This window comes from Mchenga conophoros, linkage group LG16 (genome assembly GCF_057382185.1).
Source record: "Mchenga conophoros isolate Kocher_MC1m ecotype Shallow Benthic linkage group LG16, M_conophoros_male_GT1.1, whole genome shotgun sequence".
Lineage (NCBI taxonomy): Eukaryota > Metazoa > Chordata > Actinopteri > Cichliformes > Cichlidae > Mchenga > Mchenga conophoros.
In genome coordinates this window covers 10,177,839-10,198,270 of record NC_140541.1, presented here as the reverse complement: position 1 = coordinate 10,198,270, position 20,432 = coordinate 10,177,839, and the positions used below count along the sequence as shown (strand labels likewise).

The following is a 20,432-nucleotide window of genomic DNA, read 5'->3' as shown; positions in this document are numbered from 1 at the left end:
TTCATTAAATTTCATTTTAGTAATCAATTTAAGTCAATTTTACTATTCAAGAAAACAGATTTTTAATGTAGTATATTGCTGTAAAACTGCCTCTCATCACTCTGTTTTAACTGCTTTCCCACTCATAGAAAGTTTTTTATAACAAAAATGATACAGGTATTTACATATGTAACTGCTGTAGTGCTGTAGCGGGACAAGCAAGTAACAGAAAGAAACATTGGCAACATGTGACTTATCATGTTTGAATGGATAACTATATGAATAATAAAACACATTTAATTATGTAAATATAGTTAGACATATTCAATGTTATAAAATTAAGGTTGTGATTGAAGAGAAGCAGCTTAAAAAATGGTTTAGAAGTAAAGATGTTTTGATGTGTTTCATGCGTATAGAGTTGTCTGACAGGAAAAGCTACATTTTCACAAGACGTTGCCACAGCAGATTTTTGTCAGACACCATTCCTGATGCAACACCACAGAGATTTGTTTCTCATATTGGTTTCCCCACTGTATTACAAATCTAAATAATCCACCAGGTCTTCAATTACTCTTATATGAGGTGTTTATGATATGCACAAGCATGATGCAGATGTTAGTGGTGAATCTGAAAGGGTGTGTCACACATCTGCAGCAGTTTACTACCAAAGAAATTAACTGAGATCATTTCCAGCAGCATAAAGGGAAAAACAAGGCAGGCAATATCTAGTATATGTAGTATCTACTACGTAGTATCTATTAGTACTCTGGGCTATTTCACTTCAAATTTTCTTGTACTTTCCCAGATATAATATTCTAATATGAAAAATGTTCTGCCTGAAAGTTGGAATGATTTGATTATGTAGAAAGAAAGATGTTTTGAATAACTGCACAAAACCGATTAATGACAAAATGACTTCACCTTAGCTTTAAGTTTTAATACAAGGAATGATGTTGGCCTAAGAAAGCAGCTTATTTAAATGTTTAGAAATTTCCTTCATTTTAAGCCCATAAATGAACGGATTTAGCAAAGGCTGATAGAGCATTATTTGTAATGTCATTATTATGCGTGTGGTTTTTGGAAAATCTGATTTCACACGAGCTATGCTTACATCATACACAAAAAAAGCTGAATAACTGATTAAAACTAACATATGGGGTAAACAAGTCTCTGCAGCTTTCTTCCTAATTTCTTTACAACTTCGATGAGAAACTATAAATAGTTTTGTGTATGTGAAAACTATAAAGAGCATAGGAAGTATTGAGAGATCTACCAAAGCAACCACACCAAAGATAGTAATTAATCTTGATCTTTCACACTGAAGAGTGTAAACTGCATTATTACAAAATATTCCTTTTATATTAGAGTCGCACAGTTTAGCTCCAGCACTTGCTATTGCTAGGACAGCAACATGACAAGCAGGTACAAGCCAAGCCACGACCAGGAAAATACCCACAGTAGTTTTTCTCATGAGAGTTTGATATTCCAGAGGTTTACATATAGCCACATATCTGTCATAGGCCATAGCAGCCAACAGAAGGAATTCTGAACAAGCTAGAGTATAAAACGTAAAAAACTGAAAGAGACAGGCTGAATATGTTGTGACTTGTTTTTCAGATAAAAAGTCAATCAGCAGTTTTGGGTAAACAGTTGTGCTGTAAAGAACAGAGTTAAGTAGCAAAGCTGCAATGAAAATGTACATAGGCTCATGGAGGTTTTTATGAATCCAAATGAGATACAGAATAGTAGAATTAGTGCAGATTATTAGAATAAATAATGTAAACATGATGAAAAAGAAAACATATCTGTACTTATTAATTTCTGTGTACCAGTCTAGAGTTAGATATGTAACATTTAATTCTTCATCCATGAAGACAAAACATAAAAAACAACTTGTGAAACCAGTAAAAATCCAAAGCAAAAACAAACAAACAAAAAATAAATTCAAAACTATACCAGTATTCAACTCTTACTGTGTCTCGTGTTCATAAAAAATATCTGAAATCTGTCTCTGAGCACCTTCATCATCCAAACACACACAGTGTATCATGCAAGTCTGTATAAGGTTTTTATCAGGTTAACTCATCCTCAAGAGAGAAGGTCTGAAATATGATTGTTCAGTCTCTTGTAATTTAGGCTTTAGGAGTGTACAGTTAACCTCTCCTTTCCGTTCAGTGTGAACTGAATTGTTTGTCATATCATATGTTTAATTTCAACAGTGAAATTTCAGTAGTTTAGGAAGAATATATTTTTTGAGGATTTTTTTTTAGTTTTATAATATGATGTATTCATCCAACACATGCTTCCTGCCTTGTAATAGTGCCAAGGAAATCAGTTTCCTTTTTTAAAAAAATAATTTCCTTTATATTACGGACTTACAAAAATATATTTTTATTATAAAGGTAAAGTGCAGGACAAGCTTGAATTGGGCTATTCATAGAATTACAGTGGCTTGCAAAAGTATTCGGCCCCCTTGAACTTTTCCACATTTTGTCACATTACAGCCACAAACATGAATCAATTTTATTGGAATTCCACGTGAAAGACCAAAACAAAGTGGTGTACACGTGAGAAGTGGAACGAAAATCATACATGATTCCAAACTTTTCTTACAAATAAATAACTGTAAAGTGGGGTGTGTGTAATTATTCAGCCCCCTGAGTCAATACTTTGTTGAACCACCTTTTGCTGCAATTACAGCTGTCAGTCTTTTAGGGTATGTCTCTACCAGCTTTGCACATCTACAGACTGAAATCCTTGCCCATTCTTCTTTGCAAAACAGCTCCAGCTCACTCAGATTAGATGGACAGCATTTGTGAACAGCAGTTTTTTGATCTTGCCACAGATTATTGATTGGATTTAGATCTGGACTTTGACTGGGCCATTCTAACACATGGATATGTTTTGTTTTAAACCATTCCATTGTTGCCCTGGCTTTATGTTTAGGGTCGTTGTCCTGCTGGAAGGTGAACCTCTGCCCCACTCTCAAGTCTTTTTCTTCCAAGATTGCCCTGTATTTGGCTCCATCCATCTTCCCATCAACTCTGACCAGCTTCCCTGTCCCTGTTGAAGAGAAACACCCCCAGAGCATGATGCTGCCACCACCATATTTGACAGTGGGGATCGTGTGTTCAGAGTGATGTGCAGTGTTAGTTTTCCGCCACACATAGCGTTTTGCATTTTGGCCAAAAAGTTCCATTTTGGTCTCATCTGTCCAGAGCACCTTCTTCCACATGTTTGCTATGTCCCCCACATGGCTTGTGGCAAACTGCAAATGGGACTTCTTATGGTTTTCTGTTAACAATGGCTTTCTTCTTGCCACTCTTCCATAAAGGCCAACTTTGTGCAGTGCACGACTAATAGTTGTCCTATGGACAAATTCCCCCACCTGAGCTGTAGATCTCTGCAGCTCGTCCAGAGTCACCATGGGCCTCTTGGCTGCATTTCTGATCAGCGCTCTCCTTGTTCGGCCTGTGAGTTTAGGTGGACAGCCTTGTCTTGGTAGGTTTACAGTTGTGCCATACTCCTTCCATTTCTGAATGATCACTTGAACATTGCTCTGTGGGATGTTCAAGGCTTGGGAAATCTTTTTGTAGCCTAAGCCTGCTTTAAATTTCTTAATAACTTTATCCCTGACCTGTCTGGTGTGTTCTTTGGACTTGATGGTGTTGTTGCTCCCAATATTCTCTTTGACAACCTCTGAGGCCGTCACAGAGCAGCTGTATTTGTACTGACATTAGTGCACTAAGTGCATAAGTGCACTCTATTTAGTCATTAGGGATCAGGCAATGTCTATGGGCAACTGACTGCACTCAGACCAAAGGGGGCTGAATAATTACGCACACCCCACTTTGCAGTTATTTATTTGTAAAAAAATGTTTGGAATCATGTATGATTTTCGTTCAACTTCTCACGTGTACACCACTTTGTTTTGGTCTTTCACGTGGAATTCCAATAAAACTGATTCATGTTTGTGGCTGTAATGTGACAAAATGTGGGAAAGTTCAAGGGGGCCGTATACTTTTGCAAGCCACTGTATTCAAAATATATACCAGCGTGTTGTGAAAGAAGATGTACTTACTGTCACACGGTGGCCCGGAGGCCAACATGAGGGAAAGGACCCAAAAGCAGGCTCAGGAAACTCCGCCAACTGAAAGCACCTATTTATTCAGTGAGATGTAGAACACGGACGCCAAACACCTCTTAACTCAATATGACTTTACACTACTATTTACAAGACTATATACAGCAATAAAGAATATTCTGTGTGGCAGTGGAGTGGCATGGAACAGGCACAAGGAAACTTGTCAGGGAGACACTGATTTATTCATTTTTATTTTATTTTTTTAATTCACTTATTCATTTTGATTTTCAGGATGTCTTTGAATTCAGCCCTCTATAGGTTGATAATTGCACATTACTCCATATCAGTTCAGATATTGTTCATCGCCTAAGATCTTCACATTAGATTGCCTTCCCCCAAGTTGGCTTAAAAATACTTTTGATACTATTGGTCCTTTTATCCAGAGATTATTTAACACTTCCCTTGCTACAGGCTGTGTCCCATCACATCTTAAAAAGGCTTAAATCCAGCCTCTTCTTAAAGAACAAAATCCGGACCCAACTGTTCTGCTTAATTACAGGCCAAATTTAAAGCTTCCCTGTCTTACAAAAGTTCTGGAGAAAGTGGTCTATTTACAGTTGCACGCCAGCCTTGATCTTAACAAGATCTCTGAAAATTTGTAAGCTGGTTTTAAATCACTACACAGCACTGAGACTGCACTTTTAAGGTTTTAATGATATTTTCTTAAATATTCTCTTAAATTCTGGCAACCCTTCTGCTCTCTTGTTGTCGGACCTAACAGCAGCCTTTGACATGATCGACCATGATATCCAACTATCACGACTGGAATCATATTGTGATGTGTTGGGGGAGCAGGAATTCTCTCCCATCATGCCTTGGGACATGTGCTGCTGTTTAGATGTTCTTGTTTTATTGTTTATGGTTACGTTACTTTTAACTGTTATCTTGAATGTTGTGTTTATACTGCGGTTCAAAGTCACTGACAGTTATTGTTTTATAGAATGAGTGCAGTACCATAAGTGAGTTCTGTTATGCTGTTATTGACCCTTGAAGCACAGCGTAGCTCCAGCAAAGGTTTATTAAAGAGCTCCCCCTACCAGCTTAGGGTTGAACAGCAAGCTCCAACTTTCTGTTGAGCTTTTTTGCTAAGATTCCTCTGCATACCACTTTGGTGTCTGAAGTGGGATTCCAAGAGCATGGTCACTATTTTGAAAGAGGAGGAGGAGCTGAGGAAGACTCGGGAGCTTATCACCTGCCTGGAAGTGGTGAATGGAGCATGACTGAAGAAGCGAGGAGACCCCCAGGCAGCAGCAAATCAGCCAGGGGAAGATCTGCTGGTCTTACCAGATTTTTATCATCTTCAATGGCCTGTACCAACACAGAGCAGAGCAGCTATCTGAACACTACCCCCAATAGAGGTCAATTAACTTGTTAATAATTTTACCTCCTCACTACGTATGACTCTGGATACTGTAGCTCCTGTGAAAACTAAGGTCTCAAATCAGAAGTACCTGACTCCGTGGTATAATTCTCAAACAAGTAGCCTAAAGCAGATGACTCGTAAGCTGGAGTGGAAATGGCGTGTCACAAATTTAGAGGATCATCATTTAGCCTGGAGAAATAGTTTGCTTATTTATAAGAAAGCCCTCCGCAAAGCCAGAACATCTTACTATTCGTCACTGATTGAAGAAAATAAGAACAACCCCAGGTTTCTCTTCAGCACTGTAGCCAGTGTTGAGAAATCAGATTTACCGCGGTTCTTTTCATTCCTCGAGCGTCCAGAGATAGCACCGGACTCAGTAGTCATTTTCACAAAATCTTTATTCATCTTCATTTAAGCATGCACTTCTAGAAGGGAAGACGAGGCCGGTGTCCCTCTCCAAATCTTCACCCCTTTGTCTGTGAAACACAGTTTTATAGAAGTGACCCCATCATAAACCCCCCACGGTGTGCTGCAAACTCTGTCTGTGTCTATGTGCACGAGCACATGAATGCCTACATGTGCGCGTTCCCTCGTGTCTATGTGAGTGCTCGTGTGTAACTGTGTACGCATACCTGTGTGTATGTGTGAGTGCACATGAGTGAGTGTGCGTGTGGATGTGTGTGCGTGACCGTTAAAACACTGTGGGTGTAGGTGACTCCCTAGAGGTCATAAAACCCCTCTCACTTCCAGACCACAGTTACAAATGTTGAGACCCCCACCCTAAAACTTCCTCTGGGGAATTTCCACTCAGTGGGGGAGGTCTACAATCTACTCCTACAATCAGCCTTTATTATAGTGAGGGCAGTGTCAGTGTCTCTACAACAGTTCTACATTATATTTTAACACATTTCTAAACTCTAAATCAGCTAAATATTCTACACCAGGCTGACAAAAAGTCATAGCTCTTTTGAGCCAACCATCCCTTTAATGCTAACTAGTAATGACTTCATGAACTTCTTCACAAATAAAATTCTTATCATTAGAGAATAATAATAATCACAGGCCTTCAAGGTGGCTGTAGTTAAACCTTTACTCAAAAAGCCATCTCTAGACCCAGCAGTCTTAGCTAATTATAGGGCAATCTCCAACCTTCCTTTCATATCAACAATCCTTGAAAGAGTAGTTGTCACACAGCTAACAGATTATCTGCAGAGGAATGGCTTATTTGAAGAGTTTCAGTCAGGTTTCAGAGCTCATCACAGCACAGAAACAGCTTTAGTGAAGGTTACAAATGATCTTCTTATGGCCTCTGACAGTGGACTCATCTCTGTGCTTGTCCTGCTAGACCTTAGTGCAGCATTCGAAACTGTCGACCATAATATCCTATTAGAGCGATTAGAACATGCTGTAGGTATTACAGATACTGCACTGCAGTGGTTTGTATCATATCTATCAAATAGACTCCAATTTGTACATGTAAATGGAGAGTCCTCTTCACACACTAAGGTCAATTACGGTGTTCCACAGGGTTTGGTGCTAGGACCAAATCTGTTTACATTATACATGCTTCCCTTAGGCAGCATCATTAGTAGAAATAGCATAAATTTTCACTGCTATGCAGATGACACGCAGCTCTATCTGTCCATGAAGCCAGATAACACACACCAATTAGTTAAACTGCAGGAATGTCTTAAATACATAAAGACCTGGATGGCCGCTAACTTTCTGCTCCTTAATTCAGATAAAACTGAGGTTATTGTACTCGGCCCTGAAAATCTTAGAAATATGGTATCTAACCAGATTTTTACTCTGGGTGGCATTACCTTGGCCTCCAGTAATGCTGTGAGGAACCTTGGAGTCATTTTTGACCAGGACTTGTCCTTCAACGCACATATTAAATAAATATGTAAGACTGCTTTCTTCCATTTGCGCAACATCTCTAAAGTTAGAAATATCCTGTCTCAGAGTGACGCTGAAAAACTAGTTCATGCATTTATTACTTGCAGGCTCGCTGAAAAGCCTTCAGTTAATCCAAAATGCTGCTGCAAGAGTACTGACAGGGACTAGAAAGAGAGAGCATATTTCTCCTGTTTTGGCTTCCCTTCATTTGCTTCCTGTTAAATCCAGAATTGAATTCAAAATCCTGCTCCTCACATACAAGATCTTAAATAATCAGGCCCCATCTTACCTTAATGACATTGTAGTACCATATCACCCTGTTAGAGCAATTTGCTCTCGCACTGCAGGCCTACTTGAGTATTTAAAAGTAGAATGGGAGGGAGAGCCTTCAGTTTTCACGTTCCTGTTAAAAGGGAGTTTTTCCTTCCCAATGTCAGTGCTTGCTCATAGGGGGTCATATGATTGTTGGGTTTTTCTCTGTACCTATGAAGCGCCTTGAAGCGACTTTTGTTGTGATTTGGCGCTATATAAATTGAATTGAATGGAGCCTCACATCCCCGCCCACTGGGAAGCTGTCAGAGCCACCAAGGCATGCTGCAGGCTCCAAGACCATGAGCGACCAGCCAGCCTCCACTCATGGTGATGCCTTTGAGTGGCACACCCTCATTGCTGGCATCTGAGGGGGACAACGCCAACTGCCTCCTGGACCAAGTGCAGCCAGCGCTGACATCAGGGGCTTCTGTCTTGGGGAGCATGAAGCTGTCACACTATAATGGGGAGGCACCTCCAGAGACCTACCTCCTCCAGGTACAGCTGGCTGCTCAGCTAAACGGATGGTCAATATAGGAGACAGCTGTCCAAGTGGCTCTCCCCTTGGAAGTCAGGGCCCTGCAGATCCTCACAGATCTTCTGCCAGAAGAGCGTTTCAGTTGGCCTGCCGTCGCCAGAGCAATGCAGAGCAGGTTTGGCCTTCGTACCAATGCAGATGATGCCCGAGATAAACTTGCCAGCCACCCACTGAGACAAGAGGAGAGTTTGGGTGCTTATGCTGCAGACCTTCGTCTTTACGCACAAAGAGGGTACCCTGCTTTTGATGCTGCAGCACAGGAAGAGCTTGCTCGCCAGGCTTTTGTTCGGGGTCTCCAGCCAAAACGACTACAAGAGCACATCCGTCTGCATGCACCAGAAACCCTTGCAGCAGCTCTAACTCAGGCAGAAATAGTGGAGCATGTGCTCAGCTCAGGTGCATGCAGCCGTGGCACAAGTCACCGAGTGGGTCAAATGGACTACGAAGGGAGTGATCAGGAGGAGAAGGCCCTCCAAACCACCATCACACCACCCTGGCGATCTCGGCGAGGGAATAGACGAGCAGGTGGCCAATACAGGGACAACTGCCATCGATGCGGAGAACCAGGCCACATTGCACGCTAATGTCCAGCACCGAGCCCACGAAGCCTGGCACCCTAGCTGCCGTTAAACTAAGGTGGGGTGGCACAACGGAGGAACTGCCCCCCACCACCAATCTGTCCTCCGAATCACACTGGCGGGTTGGCCGGCTGGGCCAGACACGGGGACTGTATCTGGACTGTGACCTTGCCGGCACCACCTGTAGAGCCCTGATAGATACTGGATCCACTTTCCTTGGTATGGGCCAGAGCCCTCCCTGGTACTGACGGCCCAAGACCACAGGGTTGGCAGCCTACTCAGCTCCACATCACCACAGTCATGGGGGAGCGCGCCAGAGTTAAGGGAGAAAGATCCCTTCTGGTGACTGTTGCTAACTGCACTGTGGACCACAGGTTCTGGCTAGCCAGCATCCAGGACCAATGCAACATTGGTCTGGACCTGCTGGCCAAATGGGAGGCCACAGTGGATGTGTCCAGAGCAATCTTTTACCTGGGCATGGAGGCTGTGAAGCTCCACACCACCAAGGAAGTCCTGCTGCTGCCTCCACTTTTTTAGCCAGCATCAGGAAGCCTGAGGGCCTGTCGCTGCTGGCGGTGGAAGGGGCTTCCCCTTCACCAGCAGTACAGAAACTGTCCACAGAGACCAAGCAAGCTGTCGAGAACCTATACCAGAGGAGCTGCGAGGGTCTCCAGGCTGAACACTAACGGCAGCTGCGGAAGTTACTCAACTTGTTTGAGGACATCTTTGCAGCCAAGGATGAGGACTGCAAGCTAACACGCCTGGTACAACACGACATGGACACTGGGGATGCACGCCCCATCCGCCTCCGCCTCCGCCTCCGCCCTCGTCGCCTTCCCCTTGCCAAGCGTGCCGCAGCAGAGCAGAAGATCAGGGAAATGGCAGAGGTGGGCATCATTGAACCCTTGAACAGCCCCTGGGCAGCCCCCACCATACTGGTTTGGAAAAAGGATGGTACCTGGCGGTATTGACGATGCCTTCGACGACATTGCTGGGTCCTGCTGGTTCAGTTCCCCTGATTTGTGCAGTGGCTACTGGCAGGTGGAGCTGACACCAGAGGCCCGTCTAAAGACTGCTTTCTCCATTGGACAGGGACTGTGGCAGTTTAAGGTGATGCACTTTGGCCTCTGCAATGCCCCAGCCACATTTGAGCCCCTAATGGAGAGGGTTCTGGCTGACATTCCCCGCGACCGATGTGTGGTCGACCTGGATGACCTCCATGTCCATGCGACAGACTTCGAGAAAGCCTTGGCTAACCTTACTTTCGATTTCCATGCTATCTGCCAGGCTGGCCTTTGTCTCCACCCCAAAAAGTGTCACCTCTTCCGAAAGGAGACGACTTTCTTGGGTCACATTGTCAGCGGCGCAGGGTTTTCCACTGACCCTGCGAAGGTGGCTGCTGTGAAGGACTGGCCCATTCCCGGCAACACTGCCGAGTTGCGGAGCTTCTTTGGCCTGGCATCATACTACCGGCGTTTCGTCAAGGACTTCCACCATCGAAAGCACCCTTCACTGGTTCACACAGAAGGGCCAGGAGTTCCACTGGAGGGAGGACTGCGCGTTTGATCGGCTCTGATCTGCACTGTTTGAGGCGCCGGTGCTAGCCTACCCAGACCTGCAACTTCCTTTTGTCGTGGACACCGATGCCAGCACCACGGGTGTGGGGGCTGTACTGACACAGGAAGGCCCTGTGTAGTAGGAAATGACCCGCCTGGAGGGGGAGCGGGTCATCTCCTACTACAGCCGCTCCCTCAGCAGACCGGAGAGGAACTATTGTGTCACCCATCGAGAGCTGCTGGCCATCATCCTGGGTCTCCATTTCAGACCCTACCTCTACGGGAAGAAGTTCCTCCTGTGCACATACCACACGTCCCTTACTTGGCTGCTCAGCTTTAAAGAACCAGAGGGACAGCTTGCCCGGTGGTTGGAGACATTGCAAGATTACCACTTTGGAGTTCGTCACCGGCGGGACATCTCCACACCAATGCAGACGCCCTCTCCCGACGCCCTTGTGAGGAAGAACAGTGCAGGTACTGCCAATGCCCGGAGGACCAGGAGGGCATGACTTCACTGATCGCGTCACCACAGGGCGGCCATGAGAATGACTCTGTTCCGGGTGGGCACTGTAGCAGTCTTCAGGTCTAGTTTGCCGCAGGGGATACCGAGGGTCTGGAGGCCATGGATCCCCAACAGCTGCAACACGACCAGAACCAAGACCCTGCCCTTTCCCAGGTTCAGTGTTGAATTGGAGCAGGTCAGAGACCATCATTGCCAGAAGTATCTGCACTGGACCTCGAGACCAAGACTCTCTACTCCCATTGGGCCAACCTCACCAGCCGGAACGGCCTCCTCTATCGCTGCTGGCAGGCTCCCGGGAGTCACCGTGAGGTCTTCCAGCTCTTGGTACCTCAACAGTTGCGGTCCAAGGTCCTCCAGCTGGTCCATGGTGCGGCGAGGGCAGGACACTTTGGAGTTACCAAGACTCTGCAGTGACTTCGGTCTAGGTTCTACTGGCCTGGGTGTCGCCAGGACGAAGAGCTCCATGTCCATCGGTGCGATGCCTGCACGGCTCAGAAAGGACCTTTCCAACGCTCTCATGCCCCCTTGCAGCAGTATAAGGTGGGGCCTCCCATGGAGCGGGTTGGGGTGGACATCCTGGGAACGTTCCCCACCACTGACCAGGGGAACCGCTATGTTCTGGTCGCCAATGGACTACTTCACCAAGTGGCCTGAGGCCTATGCAGTCCCCAACCAGAGTGCTGTTACCACCGCTGAGCGTCTGGTCAACGAGATGTTCTGCCGGTTCGGGGTACCAGAGGAACTGCACAGCGACCAGGGCCGTAATTTTGAGGCTGTGGTGTTCAAGGAGGTCTGTCAGTGGATGGGTATCAGGAAGACCCGGACGACGCCAATGCACCCCCAAAGCGATGGGTTGGTGGAACGCTTCAACCACACCTTGGCCACCCAGCTTGCTATCCTGACCTCCCACCAGCAGCGCGACTGGGATCAACACCTTTCCCTGGTCCTAATGGCCTACCTTTCAGCAGTCCAGGAATCTACTAAGTGCACTCCAGTGGCCTTGATGTTTGGGCACGAGCTTCGTACCCCAGTGGACTTGGTGTTTGCCCCCCCCCCCCCCCCCGGAGCAGGAGGTGCTCGGGGACCCTGGGTTGGACTATCTCCACAACCTCATGGCCCGGCTACGGGAGGTGTACCAGTTGACCAGGCAGGCTCTCCGAGATGCAGGCTCCCGGCAGAGGCGAGCTTATGATACCCGCTGCAAGAGGGAAGGACTGTCGCCAGGTCAGCATGTGTGGGTCTACAGCCCGGAGAGGAAGAAAGGGCTTTCCCCCAAACTGATGAGCCAGTGGGTTGGACCCTGCACTGTTCTTGAGAGGCTGTCCAACATGGTCTACAGGGGGAGCAGCAGTTCTCTCCCATCATGCCTTGGGACATGTGCTGCTGTTTAGATGTTCTTGTTTTATTGTTTATGGTTACGTTACTTTTAACTGTTATCTTGAATGTTGTGTTTATACTGCGGTTCAAAGTCACTGACAGTTATTGTTTTATAGAATGAGTGCAGTACCATAAGTGAGTTCTGTTATGCTGTTATTGACCCTTGAAGCACAGCGTAGCTCCAGCAAGGGTTTATTAAAGAGCTCCCCCTACCAGCTTAGGGTTGAACAGCAAGCTCCAACTTTCTGTTGAGCTTCTTTGCTAAGATTCCTCTGCATGCCACAATATGCTTTTTTTTTGACGGTATAACATTTCATTTCATTGTTTTGCAGATGACTTGCAGATGTATCTGCCACTCAAAGCTGTAAAAACTCTCTTCACCTGTTATTGCATTGCTTTGAAGACGTTTATTTTAATTAAATGAAAACAAAAGACAAATTTTCATTTTTGGCAAATCTGTTTGTAAAGGCAAGGCAAGGCAAGGCAAGTTTATTTGTATAGCACAATTCAACAACAAGGTGATTCAAAGTGCTTTACAGAGACATTAGAAACAAGAACAAATAAAAAGCATGATTTAAAATTGATTAAAACAAGCAAATAAACTAACTAACTAATTAACAAACAAACAAACAAACAACAGTATATAAAATCAAAACAGATAAAATCAGAACAGTAGATAAAATCAGTAGTTAAATGTAAGTTTTGAAATTTAAGCTTAAAGTGTGGATTTGGTGCTTTATTCAAATGCAGCTGAGAACAGGTGAGTCTTCAACCTGGATTTAAATAAACTGAGTGTTTCAGCTGATCTGAGGCTTTCTGGGAGTTTGTTCCAGATATAAGGAGCATAAAAGCTGAATGCAGCTTCTCCGTGTCTGGTTCTGACTCTGGGAACTGATAAAAGACCGGATCCAGATGACCTGAGGGATCTGGATGGTTCATACTGGGTCAGGAGGTCATTGATGTATTTTGGTCCTAAACCATTCAGAGCTTTATAGGCCAGCATCAGAACTTTAAAGTCTATCCTCTGACGGACAGGCAGCCAGTGTAAGGACCTCAGAGCTGGACTGATGTGGTCCACTTTTTTGGTCTTAGTGAGGACTCGAGCAGCAGAGTTCTGAATGAGCTGTAGTTGTCTGACTGATTTTTTAGGTAGACCTGTAAAGATGCTATTACAGTAATCAAGCCTACTAAAGATGAATGCATGGACTAGTTTTTCCAGGTCCTGTTGAGACATCAGATCTTTTATCCTTGATATATTCTTGAGGTGATAGTAAGCTGACTTTGTTATTGTCTTAATGTGTTTTTCTAAGTTTAGGTCTGCATCCATCACTACACCCAAATTTCTCGCCTGGTTTGTGGTTTTTAGATGTATAGATTGAAGTTCTCTGGTGACCTGTAATCGTTTTTCTTTGGCGCCAAAGACTATTACCTCAGTTTTGTTTTTGTTTAGCTGGAGAAAATTGTGGCACAACCAGTCATTGATTTCCTCAATGCATTTACCAAGAGCCTGTACAGGGCCTCGGTCTCCTGGTGACATTGTGATATATATTTGTGTGTCATCTGCATAGCTGTGATAGTTTATTTTGTTGTTGTTTATAATCTGTGCCAGTGGGAGCATGTAGATGTTAAACAGAAGGGGTCCCAAGATGGAACCTTGGGGAACTCCACATGTGATACTTATCTGCTCAGATGTGAAGTTACCTATTGATACAAAGTATTTCCTGTTTTCTACGTATGTTTTGAACCAGTTTAGTACAGTTCCTGAAAGACCTGTCCAGTTCTCCAGTCGTTTGAGTAATATGTTGTGGTCAACTGTATCAAATGCTGCACTGAGATCCAGTAAAACTAGGACTGACATTTTTCCACTGTCTGTATTCAGACATATGTCATTAAACACTTTGGTCAGAGCAGTTTCAGTGCTGTGGTTCTGTCTAAAACCTGACTGGAAGGCATCGTAGCAATTATTCTGTTTTAAGAAGTAACTGAGCTGTTGAGAAACTGCTTTTTCAATGATCTTACTTAAAAACGGGAGATTTGAGATCGGCCTGTTTTAAGAAGTAACTGAGCTGTTGAGAAACTGCTTTTTCAATGATCTTACTTTAAAACGGGAGATTTGAGATCGGCCTGTAGTTGTTCATTTGTGTCTTGTCAAGATTGTCCTTTTTCAGTATAGGTTTTATTACAGCAGTTTTTAGTGATTCTGGAAACACGCCTGATAATAAAGAAAAGTTGACGATCTGTAACAGGTCTGACTCTAAAGTCTTTGAGACCTTTTTGAAAAAACTTGTTGGCAGGACATCTAAACAGCAGGAGTTCAGTTGACCTAAGATGTCCTCCAGGTCTTTGCTGTTAATAGGTTGAAACTGTTTCATGGTGTTTAAACAGTTTTTTGGTGGACACAGTACATATCCTGGATCTGCTGTTGATGTACCAATTGCTTGTCTAATTTTTTGGATTTTTTCAGTGAAGAATTTGGCAAAGTCATTGCAGGCCATGGTCGAATGAAGTTCAGCTGCCACTGACACAGGAGGGTTTGTTAGCCTGTCAACTGTAGAAAATAAGACCCGAGCATTATGGCTGTTTTTAGTGATGATGTCAGAGAAGTAGGACCTCCTTGCATTCCTCAGTTGTAAATAATAATTGTGAAGTTTCTCTTTATAAATGTCATAATGAACCTGGAGGTTTGTTTTTCTCCATCTGCGCTCAGCTTTCCTACACTCTCCTTTTTTCATTTTTCACCAGTGTGGAGTTTCTCCATGGAGACTTTTTCCTTCCAGAGATAACCTTCACCTTAATGGGAGCAATAGTGTCCATTACATTTAACATGTTAGCATTGAAGCTATTGACGAGCTCATTGACTGACCCTCTGGGCAGGTCAGGTGTTAATGGGAAGACCTGGTTAAAAATTGCACTACTGTGTTCAGTTATACACCGTTTTGTGATCACTGTTGTTGATATATTTGTGTGGGCTGAGATTTTACTTTCAAAGAAAACACAGTAATGATCAGACAGGCCCACATCAGACACAGTAACCTTTGAAATGCTCAGGCCTTTGGAGATCAGTAGGTCAAGAGTGTGTCCTCTATTATGTGTGGCCTCTGTTACATGCTGAGTCAGCCCAAAGTTGCCCAGAGTGTTACTCAGGTCTTTAGTCCCTTTGTCCTGAGGGTTGTCCACATGAATGTTAAAATCCCCAACAATAATTACACAGTCAAAATCAACACAGATCACAGACAGCAGTTCACTGAGGTCATTAAAAAAGTCTGTGCAGTATTTGGGAGGCCTGTAAACATTAAGAAACACAACTTTGGATGGGGCCTTCAGCTGTAAAGCCACATATTCAAAAGACTGAAAACTTCCAGGAGATAGCTGCTTACATTGAAATGATTCATTAAATAAGACAGCAACCCCTCCTCCTCTCCTGCTCGCCCTGACCTCACTGATAAAACTGTAGTTAGGAGGGGTCGTCTCGATGAGAACAGCTCCACTGTTACTTTGGTCCAACCAAGTTTCAGTTAAAAACATAAAATCAAGGCTGTGTTCAGTGATTAAATCATTAATTAAAAATGTTTTCCCAGCTAGAGATCTAATGTTTAATAAAGCCAACTTAAGTGTTTTAGAGGTATTACTTGTCCCCTCGTGTTTGGGAGCAGTCTGTGGCACACAAGGTATGTTTACTATGTTTAAAGATCTTTTAGAGTGCAGCTCTCTGTGTTTTGACCAGGCCACATGTCTCCTGTCACCTAAAAGTACAGAGATTTTAAAACCTTCTAGTAAACAGGGTCCCAGCTTCTCCTGGGAAAAGTCATCACTGCCATAATCCTCACAGCCCGGACCCTTCACACATCACGCATCAGACTGCGGAGACAGGGCATGAAGAGGAACTAAGGGGGGCGAGGCTGGGCAATGTGACTTCGATTGCTCTGTTGAGGGTGGGGCTCGATGGCGAACCTTTGGCCGCTCTGGTGGGGGGTTTATGGGGGACAAAAAGGGATTGGGACGGGGGGTAGATCTGAGCCCAGCATTGACCCGCTCCATCATCTCCTCAGTGAATTTCAGGTGTGGGGAGGAGGGAGAAAGGGAGGGGGAGGAGGGTGATGGCCTGTCAGGGGTTTGGGGGACTGGGGAAGGTCGTGGTCCCTTGTCCTGGTCGTTGGTGTTGTTGAGAGAGTTGGAGGCAAATAGGGACCCCTCTTCTTGCCTTAGATGTCTCTCCTTTCTGAGGCTCTTCCTCAGATGCCATGGATGTCTCTCCTTTCTGAGGCTCTTCCCGGGTGGGGGCAAATGGAGCTCCTCCTCAAGGTTTCTGCTGGGCTTTGTCTGTTCTTGGAGTACTGTTTGTTCCTCTTTATGAGATAACTCCTCGTTTATCTCAGCCTTGGCACCAAGCACGGATGGATGACGTATGGAATAAAACAAGTTGGAGGTGAACAGTTTCACCCCTGACTTGTTAAAATTAAATCCATTTGCTTTGAACAGATGCCTGCGTTCCCAAAAAATATTAAAGTTGTCGATAAAATGCACTGAGTGGTCAGCACATGCTGATATAAGCCATTTATTCAGTGTAAACAACCTGCTGAATCTCTCGTCTCCTCCTCTGACCGGCGGTACAGGTCCACTGATGAATACAGCTGCATTCAGAGAGTTTACAGTATTTAATAATCCAGTAAAGTCCCGTTTCAGAACCTCCGACTGTTGTTTGGACACATCGTTTGACCCTGTATGCAGAACAATGTTTGTCACCGTTGGATATTCATCTGCAATTTGAAGAATTCTCTCCTTCAGGTTGTTGACCATATCGTTAGGAAAGCAGAGGACTTTAGTGTTCTTACCACACATCCTTTGTACATCCTTTACGGCAGAGTCACCCACAATCAGAGTTTCAGGCCTAGCCTTTAGCTTTCCCTGTGGCCTTTCACTTTTCAACAGATTTTCAGACCTTATTTCGCTGCTTTTAGATGGATGGTTGTCCGATATAGATCCGGGGTCCTTTGATAGTGGAGCAAATCTGTTCTGCAGTTTCACATTCAGTTGTTTTGGAGGTTTGTTGTTAACCTTCCTATTCACGGTTGTCCAGTCCTGTTTCCTCCCGTATACAGGGGTAGAAGAGCTTCTCTGTCTCGTAGGAAGTGAAGGCCAGTCGGTTTCAGAGATTTCAGCTCGCTGTGGCCTGCCTGTGATACGTCCTCCCCCTTCCAGGAGACATGATTTATGTCTTGGTTTTGCACCAAGACAGTCTAAGGGGGGATTATCACTTGAGGATTTATAATAATGCACAGAGTCTACTTTCTTGGTCATGTTATCTGTGCTCCTTAGCTGTGTGCTAGCTTGCTCATCGCCATTGTTTTGAATCAAAGGCAAGGTTGTTTCATTTCCACACAGTCCATTTACCTCCACGTTTACTTCTAAGCGATGAATTTTTGTCTCCAGTACTGCAATCTTCTGCAGGAGGCTGTGGTAGTCATCTGTGGAGAGGGAAGGCATCTTGTTGCTAGTTAGCCTAGCGGTTAGCACCTTTCCAGGCTATTGAGGCTGCTCGGTGCCCAGACGCTGTAATCAGGCTTCAGCTGTGTCTAGGCCACAGACACACGGAGCGCTGAGGACAAGGTAACCATAAAATGTTGCTGTTTCTGTTAAGAACACTCTAGTCCTAATGATCTACAAGTGTCCAGAAGTTATCGCAGGTAAGCTCACACGGAAAAAAGGGAAAAAAATCAGCATAAAAATCAATAAAAATCAATATAAGAAGCAAAGCATTCAAGAGCAAAGAGATGAAGCGTCCACACTCACAAAGGGGAGGGGCATAATTGACAGTGCTCTAGGCCCCTTATATCATCTTGTTTTAAGACAAATGTTAAAAAACCTCAGTGTGCACCTTGATGGTTCCTTTAAACTGTGTAGGTGTAGGCAGTTGAGTGCAGTAGTTCAGTCAGGCTTTTTTCATCTGAGACAGCAAGCCAATGTAAAGCCATACCTTCCAGCTAATGTCTTTGAATGTGTTATTCATCTGTTCATTACTTGCAGACTGGACTACTGCAATTCTTTGTACTTTGGTTTGGACCAGTCTTTTATTTATCGTCTCCAGATGGCCCAAAATGTGGCTGCTCATCTGCTTACTGATAGAAAACAGAAGAAGCATACATCCTCTGCTCCAGAAAGAACCATGAATTCCAGTTCAAAACTAATGTTATCCATTCCAGGGTCTAAACATAAATCTGGTGGTGGCAGAGGCTTCTCTGTGTCAGACTCCAGACTCCAGAATAAAGTGACTCTAAATATTAGATTTGCACAAATTGCTGGAGCATTTTAAATCTTTACTGGAGACACATTTTTATGAGCTGGCTTTTAACACACAATGGACCTAGACATTTTTTGTTTTAATAACGTTAGTTGTTTTTATGGTATCATAGTTTTATTTCTTGTCTTTTATATTTTATTACATCATTGTTGTGCATTTTACTTATTTTAGTTGCATTTGAATTAAAAACACTTTGTGCAGCATGAACTGTTGAAAATATCAAGAAACAGAAAGGCCCTGGCCAGATGGTGGAGTCAGACTCAGGACATTCTTGCTGTGAGACAACAGTGGTATCTACTATGGCACCGTGCTGCCCCAGCAGTGTAGACTTCGGAGTAATATTGCACAGTTTCAAAAAAATTACACTGAATATTTCCTAGGTTTAAAAACAACAACCCCCCCCCCCCCAAACCCCCAAAACACACATCTAAATGAACAACAGATGAGAAAAAAAATAGAAATTAAACACACTGTCTCTGGCCTGAAGATGGCAAAAACAAACAAACAAAAAGCAAAAACAGCTAAAATTCAGCAACTGTTTACCATTTTTGTGGCAGGGTATGGTTAGTGGCTTGGCTCCAGGGGAGGATTGGAGAATTGGGTTCACGGTGGGATTTTACAAAATTTTACAAGCAATTCAAATCTATAAAACACCACAAGTGTAACATTGTTTTTTTATCCATACTGTACACATTCTTTAATCTACTTGATTATCATTAATGCACAAAGAATACAAAAATTCACCACAGCATATACAGATAGCACATCGTATCAAGCAGAACGCTCCCTAAAAATTGATATCATGACGGAACCATAACATTACATTGAGAACAAGTTCATCATTCAGTCCTTTAGGTGACAAAGTCTGCTAGATAAATATCCAAAAAGCCTAATTTTTCTTTAATAATAATATACCTCATAGGTATAACAAAAATCATACAGGTGTTCACATATCTAAATGCTGTAGTGCTGTAACAGGACAAACAAGTAACAGAAAACTTTTGTAACATGTGACTTATAATGTATGAATGAATGAATGTAAGAATAATAAATGACATTTAATTATGTAATTACAGTTAGACACTGTCCGTGTCATAAAATTGAGGTTGTGATTGAAGAGAAGCAAGAAGTAGGTTAGAAAATGGTTTTGAAGTAAAGATGGTTTTATGTGTTTTTCATGCATATACAGTTGTCTGACAGTAAAGCTACTTTTTCACAAGATGTTGCCACAGCAGTTTGCATGTTTGCTTCAGCAGATTTTTTTATCAGGCACCCTTCCTAATGTAATACGACAGAGATTTGTTTCTCTTTGTGGGATCTTTCATGTCCAAACCAGGGAACTTTCAATTAACAGCCAAAAGTATAAACCACTATACTGTGGAGCCACTCTGGACAGATGTCAGACAATAAAACCAGGAATGTGAGTACATGGCAACAGTTTTATTGTGAATTCTGTTGCACTGAAATGCAACTGATGTTAGCACAGAAACAAACAGACAGATATGACAATATCTGCTTTAACTGAATGTAGATTGGTATCCCAACTGTATTACAAATCTAAAGAATTCTCCAGGTCTTCAGTTAATCTTATACGAGGTGTTTATGGACAAGCATGATGCAAAAAATATGGAGGTTAATGGTGAATTTGAAAGTGTGTGTCACACACCTTTAACAGTTTACTACCAAAGAAATTAACCGAGATAATTTCCATCAACCATAGGCAGCATAAAGGCAAACACAAGGCAGGCAATATCTACTATACTGTATGTACTAACAAATAGGCAGAGTATTAGTAGTCTGGGCTATTTCAAAAGTGTTTAAAATAACTGCACACAATTGATTAACAGCAAAATTACTTCACCTTAGCT

General features: G+C 43.5%; 1 protein-coding gene across 1 annotated transcript; it reads right to left on the bottom strand.

The window, feature by feature from the left end:
- Positions 1-937: 937 nt before the first annotated feature.
- On the bottom strand, positions 938-1,849 carry LOC146556305 (olfactory receptor 2AT4-like). Its single transcript, XM_085250289.1, has one exon. The coding sequence runs from the start codon at positions 1,847-1,849 to the stop codon at positions 938-940; it is 912 nt and encodes a 303-aa protein (XP_085106415.1).
- Between the last annotated feature and the right edge of the window lie 18,583 nt (positions 1,850-20,432).